Source organism: Lactuca serriola, chromosome 2, assembly GCF_051521515.1.
Source record: "Lactuca serriola cultivar US96UC23 chromosome 2, Lser_US96UC23_V15, whole genome shotgun sequence".
NCBI lineage: Eukaryota > Viridiplantae > Streptophyta > Magnoliopsida > Asterales > Asteraceae > Lactuca > Lactuca serriola.
This window is the reverse complement of record NC_136409.1, coordinates 71,420,619-71,430,246: the sequence shown is the minus strand read 5'-3', so window position 1 is coordinate 71,430,246 and position 9,628 is coordinate 71,420,619. Positions and strand designations below refer to the sequence as shown.

The following is a 9,628-nucleotide window of genomic DNA, read 5'->3' as shown; positions in this document are numbered from 1 at the left end:
AAATAGGAAAAAAAACAAAAATAAAAAATAAATAAATAAATAAAAGACGAAAAAGTCATCAGAGATGGAATCCAAAAAAAAAAAAAAACTGATACTTATAACATTATCATAATAAAAATCAAAATATAAGCTACATAAACTATTTTGAGTTGAATATGGATGACCAGAACGGCCCGTCAAGCTGCATTTTGAAAATTTGATGTTTTTTTTTTGGCTATTTTTTATAAATTAGTCTAAGAAAAATATATTTTTCGATGTTAAAAGGTTATATATAGCTAAAGTCATAAGGGAGATATGTTAAATGGGATGGCATTGCGCATTTGCACTTTTCCACATTTTGACAATTCAAAGTCAAAATATATCAACAAAGTCAACTTAAATACCAAGTCAAAGGAATCGAAACCAATTTCCCCCATACCCACTTCGAAATGTCTGCTTACATTTTCTCACACGCACACTTTAAATAGACGTCCACAAGCCACTAACTACATCATACAAACCATTGAAACCACAATGAAAACAGTCTCCCTCATCCTCCTCCTCGCCGGAGTTCTTTCCGCCTGTATCCTAACCACCACCGCCCAGAACTGTGGCTGTGCTCCGGGATTATGCTGTAGCCGATTTGGTTTTTGCGGCAGTGACGAGGCATACTGTGGCGCCGGATGCCAAGAAGGATCGTGCTTTGGGCCTCCTCCGACGAATGACGTGTCGGTTGCTGATATTGTGACAGATGCGTTCTTTGATGGAATCGTGGACCAATCAGATTCTAGTTGTGAAGGAAGACCGTTTTATTCACGCGCCGCTTTCCTTGAAGCTGTTGGAAATTATGCGCAATTTGGTAGAGTGGGTTCTGAAGATGATTCCAAACGGGAGATAGCAGCTTTCTTCGCTCATGTCACCCATGAAACTGGACGTAAGCTCAATCTTTCATCCTCCTAATCAAATATTATATAAATATTTTATTACCTTAACATTTTATGAAAAGAATTTAATCCTTGTTATATTAATATTTTATGTAAAATAAATTGTTTGTGTTCTAGAAAAGTCTCAAGTTGTAAAAAATAATATTAGCAACTATCTAGATTCTAGATGGTAGTTTTGACTTATTTACTCAAAAACAATTCTATTTTATTTTCGATAATAAAATAAATAAAATTTAAAGTCAAATAGTTCGATTTTAATTAAAATGTAAAGTAATGTTTATGCAGTAAATTTGTATTTGAAAAATAAAGAGTAAATAGTAATAATTTTATAAAGATGATCACTTCAACTTTATTTACCTACGTATATGCTATAAGTGACCCAACAATTAAAACAAAACATTTGAAAAACGTTTATGCAAGAACGTTGCTCTAGATTATTAGCCGAATAATCCCAAGCATTTGTTCTCTCGATTTTAATAAATATACCTTAATTCCTTTTATTATTTCCATGGATAGAAAACGTATTTTACTAAATGATCAATCGGTTAACTTTTAATTTGCATGCATGAACAGATTTTTGCTACATTGAAGAAATAAACGGTCCTTCAAGAGATTACTGTGACGAAGATAATACCCAATACCCATGTAACCCTAGCAAGGGTTACTATGGTAGAGGTCCGATTCAACTCTCATGGAACTACAACTATGGTCCAGCTGGGAGGAGCATAGGGTTCGATGGAGTAAACAACCCTGAAATTGTGGCTACAGATCCAGTCATTGCCTTTCGAACTGCATTGTGGTTTTGGATGAACAATGTTCAGGCAGTCTTAGGCCAAGGGTTTGGAGCGACAATTAGAGCTATAAATGGAATGGAATGTGATGGTGGGAATTCGGACACTGTAAGTTCTCGTGTCCGGTATTATACTCAGTATTGTGATCAACTTGGTGTTGCACCAGGTGATAATCTGCGGTGTTAGAGTATTTGACTTTGTGTTTTTATTTCTTTATATATTATATGAATTACATGTATTGATTTAGATATTTGATACCACAAAGTTGTTCAAAATGTGGCCTTTGTATCTATATGTGCTACGTGATATGATGATATAGATCTTTATATATCTATCTTACAAAGAATAATTTGTTACTTCTTTCTAAAGTCTAAAGGGTTGATTGATAAAATTATTAGAATGATCCCAACCTCTTAATGGTTATGTGAAAGTATAACTTTTTAACCATTCAGAGTTCGCTCAGAGGCTGTATCAAACACGTTGAATGCTGACCAATTCAAAGTGGTCATGATCTAGTGACTTTTTGTTTGGGGTCATGTGGATGGCGTGAAACATATAAATTAAGCTATGCAAAAACTACACTATATATGAGATATATGTAGTTCATCCATTTCATTGTATTGTGAGAGTATACATATAAAACATATCACTTCACAACAACAAATGAGGAAACTATTAAAAAAGCTACATTTGACATATGCAAGTCTCTATATGCAAACATTTTGTCGCTATTAATTTGTACATTTTTAAACATACAAGACAATATACATGTAACATACTCAAAATTGGGTTACACAAATGGTGTACTAATTATAATGCAAAAGTATGTGACCATGTTGATATGAGTTGCTATAGAGGCAAATGTCCATTGAGGTGTTGTACCTTATGCATCAACATGATCACTAAATGGTGTTGAAGACCTTAAGGGATGATCCACTATGTATAAAGGTACATGAAATGGAAGTTAAGTTTAGCATCAATTTGCGTAAGAAACAAAAGTACTGGCTTCATATAGTTAACATTGGCATATTATATTGCGTAAATGAGTAAGAGATGTATATTCAAAACACATGGATGTGTTCCATAATTACTAATGACGTGTCATGAGGGGCCACACAACGTTGCATTGATATGGCTTGACCGATTCCTTTTGATATATGTCAATTTTCACATTATGTGCTCCAGGAATAAGTGGCATTAAATATCAGAGAATGAAACCAAAATATAAAAATACAACTTTAGCAAGGATTGAGAAGAATCGATCACACTCCCTATCAAAGGTATAATATTAAACTCCATATATTTTAATGATTAAAAAGGTCAAGGTTCATATGATTTGCGAGTAGTAATTAAAAGTTTGTGAATGTTGGATTTCTTATATGAAAATGAACAAGAGCTTCATAAAATGAGTGAATATTTTTGGACTTCACTGGATGTTACTAAAAGATAGGCGTATCAAGTGTTCGGATTTTATGGCAATTACTCAAGCTTAAGATACATAAATTTGGTGATCAAAGCATGCAAGAGATATTAATTAAGAATCCAATATTAGCTAGCCTTATGACACTAGATTTCTTAAATTGATATAAGCGTGAACAAGTTATACAATAAAAAAAGGTAAAAGATGAAAATGGGCACCAAGTGTGGATATGATGAAGTATTGCCGTGGATTAGTTATATGAATTGAAATATATAACTTCCTTCCTCATGTTTATATAATGAATTTTTATGTTATATAAAAGCATTAAATGAGATGCAAAAAAAGTTCAAAAATGTAGAATTGCTATTTCCCTTAGTACTGTCGGATTTGGACCAAAATTTCCATGAAACTGATGCTGGAACAGGAACGTGTTATCGTGTTTCTAAATGAAGTGGGTTTCCTTTCAAACTTCGACTCAATTTTCTTAATTGTAGAACAAGGAGATATGGTAGGATGACCTTTCACTTTTTTCAGATTTTGACATTTCAAAGTCAAACAAAATCGAAAAAGTCAACTTAAACACCAAGTCAAAGTAAACGAAACCGATATTGTCCATACCCACTTTGAAATGTCGGCATGCTGAGAATTTCTCACACGCACTTTAAATACTCGTCTAGCTCCAATCCCACTAACTACGTACACCATACAAACTACAATGAAAACTCTCTCACTCTTCCTCTTCCTCGCCGTAGTTCTTTACTCCGGTATCCTTAGCACCACCACCACCGCCCAGAACTGTGGCTGTGCTCCGGGATTATGCTGTAGCCGATTTGGTTTCTGCGGCAGTGACGAGGCATACTGTGGCACCGGCTGCCAAGAAGGGCCGTGCTTCGGGCCTCCTCCGACGAATGATGTGTCGGTTGCTAATATCGTGACATATGCGTCCTTTGATGGAATCGTGGACCAATCAGACGCAAGTTGTGAAGGAAGAGCGTTTCATACACGCGCCGCTTTCCTTGAAGCTGTTGGAAACTATCCCCAATTGGTAGAGTAGGTTCAGAAGAAGATTCCAGACGGGAGATAGCAGCTTTCTTCGCTCATGTCACCCATGAAACAGGACGTAAGGCCAATCTTTCATACTCGTAATAAAAATTTTAAGATAATTTAATAAAAGAAATGTATTAGGTAATACACGTAATTATATAAGGTATAAATTAATTAAGTAGATTTCTTGTTAGACAATGACATTTCAGTTTTTCAAAATTTATACAACAAATTAGAGTTTTAAACTGTATATATAAGCACGATTTCATCTCTCCTTTTTGCATAAAATATACGAGTTCGTAATAGAGAATTGGTTTTTTGGTGCACCACGTTATATGGTTAACGACGAATCAAAACTATCATCTAAATATTTGTTAATAGAATTACTTTCTTAAAGAGTTTTTATAACTTATACATCCAACCTATTTTGTATAAAATATTAATATTAATATAATAAATATTTAATGCTATACGTAATTCATGTCAAAAACCATTTTTTTTACAAAAATTAGTGAAAAAAAAAACATTGTTTTATAAATAAAATTATTGTAAACTATTCCCTCTTTGAAAACTTGAAGTTCAAAAACAATCGGTCTATTTAACTTTTAATTTGCATCAATGATCAGATTTTTGCTACATTGAAGAAATAAATGGTCCTTCAAGGGATTATTGTGACGAAAGTAATACTCAATACCCATGTAACCCTAGCAAGGGCTACTATGGGAGAGGTCCGATTCAACTCTCATGGAACTATAACTACGGTCCAGCAGGGAGGAGCATTGGGTTCGATGAGGAGCATTGGGTTCGATGGGCTAAACAATCCTGAAACTGTGGCCACAGATCCAATCATTGCCTTTCGAACCGCATTGTGGTTTTGGATGAACAATGTTCAATTTGTCTTAGTTTCTGATCCATTAATGGAGTGGAATGTGATGGTGGGAATCTGGACACCGTAAGTTCTCGTGTCCGGTATTATACTCAGTATTGTGATCAACTTGGTGTTGCACTAGGTGACAACCTTCGCTGTTAGATTATTTGACATTGTTTTTTCTTTCTTTAGTGTCACAACCCCAAACCAAGGATGGCGGAAACGTCCGGGGGTGGAGGACTTCATGTATAATATCATAACAATAATAGCAATAGTGATGAAAGTAAACACAACCAACATATATATAATTGAGAGAGTTACATCATTGTATGAGTTACATGTTTCAAAATCAATTACAATATGTTGACAAAAATATGAAACGTTTGACGCCTTAACGTCTCATCCTCAAAATCCACTTCATTTCCTGTTTAGTGATTTCCTGAGAATACAAGTTGTTTGAAAAAGTGTCAACACAATGGTTGGTGACTTCATAAGTTTTTGTAAGCAATTATGAAAAACTTGTCTCGTAAATGTACGGTTGTTCCAGAAAAATCCAATATTTTCCTTAAAATGAGTACTGTAGTCTTATATCCAAAAGACCGAAACGTATGAGTAATCTTCCTTATTTACATAAAATAATGTGAGTTTAATTCAACATAAACGCGTATGATATCAATGAAATTCCCGTAAATTCTTATGTTTGTTAATACTTTCTGTGAGCTATTATAACCATGTTGTGACCTAGATGGCCTGAAAACGACGTTCTTCAGGCGTCAGAACTGTTATGACATTTGTCACCTCAGACCTGCCGGTCTAGCTGTTGCATGCAGCTCAGGTGTGGCATTGTCAAGCCCAATATAGATCTATATACAACTATCACGTTCTCCCTCCAGGAGACTCTGGTTACAATACAGGACTTATGATTAATGTGAAGCGAATGTCTCACAAAGTCATTAACGAATTTACACTTAACGTAATGAAAGTTTCCTTTTGTATAAATGTACCCTTCTGAAATGTATGTATTTTGAAATATATCATAAACTATACCTATTATAGTTTACCAAACAAGGGTAGAAATAGTAAAGTACATAAACTATACTTAACATAGTTTAATAAAATGTTTGTGTGTAATGGGTGTACTTTAATTATAAGACTTTGTTTATTCTATGCTTTATCTCGTAAAAATCCATTTGTTAACTGCTGTATATCTAGATACTAACACAAAAATGTCATATATTGCAACAACACATAATCACATAATGATATATACCTTGCTCAACATGTTACAAGGTGAAATGAAATTGATAGTGTTTTTTTGTTAATAACGTTTTTTGTAACTGTTATTAGAAAATTTGTAGAAAAATCATAAAATGTCCAAATCAAGTTCTGTAACTTCTGAGAGTTTGGAAAATGAGTCTAGCCTGTTCATAAATTTTTCCATAATTTTTAGTGACCTCTAACTTGTGTGAATAAGTCCATAATCACAGACTGGTCCGGATTGATGTTTGAAATGATAGACAGTTTTGTAAAAAACCACCATAAATTGTAGAAAAATCGTATGGAGATGTGCAAGTAGTCATTTTAAAGCTAAAAACCTGAACTACATGCACCTAAAACAGTTTTGAAAACAAGAATGTTTAAGTTGTCCAAAACAGTCCGTGAATGGAGCCCAACTTTTCTGATGAAAGTTGTTAGAAACGATTAGTTATGTTCATGGTGGTTTAACTTGTATTCTCCCCCTTAAAGCTTAAGAAAACATGGTAATGGAGGGGTATGAACTCACCTTGAGTGATTTCAGAAGATGATTGTCGAAGAATGGAAGTAAACAACTCAAGAACACTTGAAGATGTCTTGAAGATTTTCGAGAATCTAACATCAAAGTGATGGAGTTTGTGTAAGCAATCAATGGTTTGAGTAGAATGAAGGGTAATAATCACAAGGAAGGTGAATTATACTTACCAAGGGAAGAATAAAGCTTGAAGATCAGCCTTGAAGTCTTGAGATAGAGAGAAAAAGTTTGAGAGAAAAGTGGTGTTTGATTTTTGGTGAAATGAGAGCAAGTGAGTGAGAATGAGGAGAGAGGATGAATATCCAGCTCTATGAATGTGGGAATAACTTGTGAGAGGGGGAAAAAGGACAAGGAAGTGACAAGGTATGGTGGGGAGGAGTGTGGGTTGGTCATGGAGTGGGTATGGAGGTTGCTTGTGTCATAATACAAGGAAAAGTCAACACTCAACCTTTGTACTTCACCCAATCTTCTTGGATAAGGTTTTATCCTTAAAAACGTGATTAACCATAAATTAAGGGGTCTTATATGTGAAAATAAAGTTTTGGGTGAAAATCCCGTGTTAAAACGATTAAAAACGGGCCTAAAACGCGAAATTATACGAAAACCGGGAGAAAAGAGGCTTCCCAGCGAGATCTCTCGGTCCTGGCCGAGGCTCGGTCCCTTCTGATGCTGAGTCGGAAGCGAAGGGAGGCGAAGGTAGGAGGAAGCGAAGGGCTCAGTCCCATGGTCATCAGAACCAAAATAGCCCGAATGAACAGTGCCCTTGATTTCGGTTCCCCTGTGCGAGGTTTGGCCCTGAGAGGATCTTCGGGTTCGGTTCTTCCTGGGTGAGGTTCGGTCCCGAGAGGACTTTCGGGTCCTAAGAGGCTTCGGCCCTAATAGAAGGGTTTCGGGTCTTTAAGTCTATTTTATCCGTTTTTACCCCGTTTTAAGCGGTTTTTGACCCGGTTAAGGGTCACAATGACCCGTATGACTTCAAAAAGTTACGGAAACTTTTGAGAGAGATTTGGGAGAGATTTCACATTCTTGGAGAGATTTCTCATACAAAGAGAGATTTGGGAGAGATTTCACATTCTTGGAGAGATTTCTCATACAAAGAGAGATTTGGGAGAGATTTCACATTCTTGGAGAGATTTGGGAGAGATTCTTGATAAAGAGAGATAGAGTGAACACGATTGAGAGAGGTTTCATGTGTGACAATGGAGAGTGTTTGGCTTCACAACGCAAGGTCCGTGAACCCCGTTAAGTCATGTTTAAGGATCTTACCCACTTTCGATGAGTATGTAACACTGTTTTATCAGTTTGGTTCATTGTTTAGCACTAAGGCTTAGGAAATTTAAACACACGAACTTTTCCCAAGTGATGTTTTCTCATTAAAATAGTGAGTTATATAGTAATTACATAACGTACACTCTAATACACAAGGTTAAACGAGTCGATCAGTTTGACTTGTTGACTTGACTTGACTCGAAATTAACGATTGTCACATCATCCCCCCGCTAGAGGGAATTTCGTCCCGAAATTTAAACTCGGATTGGGACGTCAAGGGTTTGGGAAGAGATGCGGATACTTTTTTTTCATTTGATCTTCGCGTTCCCAGGTGAACTCAGGTCCTCGTTTCGCGTTCCAACGAACCTTCACTATGGGAATGCGACTTTGTTTCGTTCTTTTGATCTCCCGATTCATGATCACGACTGGTTCCTCCACGAAGTGGAGGTTTTCATTAACTTCGATTTCGTCGAGCGGTATTACGAGTGTCTCATCAGACAGGCACTTCTTCAGGTTCGATACGTGAAAGGTGGGATGTACCTTATCGAGTTCTTGAGGTAATCGAAGTTTGTATGCCACTGGTCCAATCCTGGAAAGGATTTCAAATGGACCAATATACCTTGGGTTTAGTTTCCCACGCTTGCCAAAACGTATCATTCCTTTCCAAGGGGAAACTTTTAGTAGTACTCGATCACCAACCTAGAATTCCAAAGGTTTGTGCCGCTTATCCGCGTAAGTCTTTTGTCGATCACGGGAGGCCTTCAACCTCTCTCGGATTTGAACAATCTTTTCGGTGGTCTCCCTTATGATTTCAGGACCAGTGAGGGTGCTGTTAGGGACTTGCCCCCTAGCTAGCTGAGTATCCCCCACTTCGGCCCAACACAGGGGTGATCTGCACTTGCGACCATAGAGAGCTTCGAACGGAGCGACTTTAATGCTAGTGTGATAGCTGTTATTATAGGAGAATTCGACAAGCGGTAAATGGGTGTCCCATGCTTTACCAAAATCTATGACACAGGCTCTCAGCATGTCTTCCAACATCTGGATGGTTCTCTCGCTTTGTCCGTCGGTTTGTGGATGGTAGGCCGTACTCATGTCAAGCCTAGTTCCCAGAGATTTCTGTAAGGACTGCCAGAATCGCGAGGTGAATCTACTATCTCGGTCAGAGATAATGGATATAGGTACACCATGCAGTCGTACGATCTCCTTGATGCACGTCCTGGTTAACTTCTCCATCTTGCCTGTTTCCTTTATTGGCAGGAAGTGCGCGGACTTGGTCAATCTGTCTACAATAACCCATATGGTATCTAGCCCGCCTGATGTCTTAGGCAGCTTGGTTATGAAGTCCATGGTTATCCACTCCCACTTCCACTCGGGTATATCCGGCTGTTGAAGTAGTCCTGATGGCTTCTGATATTCTACCTTAACCTTGGCGCAAGTCAGGCACTTGCTCACATAAGTAGCAATTTCAGCCTTCATGTTTGGCCACCAGTATAACTTTTTGAGGTCTAGATACATCTTATC

General features: G+C 36.9%; 1 protein-coding gene and 1 pseudogene across 2 annotated transcripts; both read left to right on the top strand.

Annotated features, from left to right (window-relative positions):
- Positions 1–479: 479 nt before the first annotated feature.
- Positions 480–2,074, top strand: LOC145086374 (endochitinase EP3-like). Its single transcript, XM_079024123.1, has 2 exons — positions 480–913; positions 1,497–2,074. The coding sequence occupies exons 1-2, from the start codon at positions 514–516 to the stop codon at positions 1,898–1,900; spliced, it is 804 nt and encodes a 267-aa protein (XP_078880249.1). The 5' UTR covers positions 480–513; the 3' UTR covers positions 1,901–2,074.
- A 1,736-nt stretch (positions 2,075–3,810) lies between these two features.
- On the top strand, positions 3,811–5,426 carry LOC145086373 (endochitinase EP3-like; annotated as a pseudogene). Its single transcript, XR_013700414.1, has 2 exons — positions 3,811–4,254; positions 4,805–5,426. The product of XR_013700414.1 is annotated as an endochitinase EP3-like (transcript).
- The last annotated feature ends 4,202 nt before the right edge of the window (positions 5,427–9,628 follow it).

Coding starts and splice junctions, on each gene's coding strand:
- LOC145086374 (XM_079024123.1), top strand. CDS start 514: ATGAAAACAGTCTCCCTCATCCTCCTCCTCGCCGGAGTTCTTTCCGCC. Junction 914..1,496: donor TGTCACCCATGAAACTGGAC/GTAAGCTCAATC, acceptor ATGCATGAACAG/ATTTTTGCTACATTGAAGAA.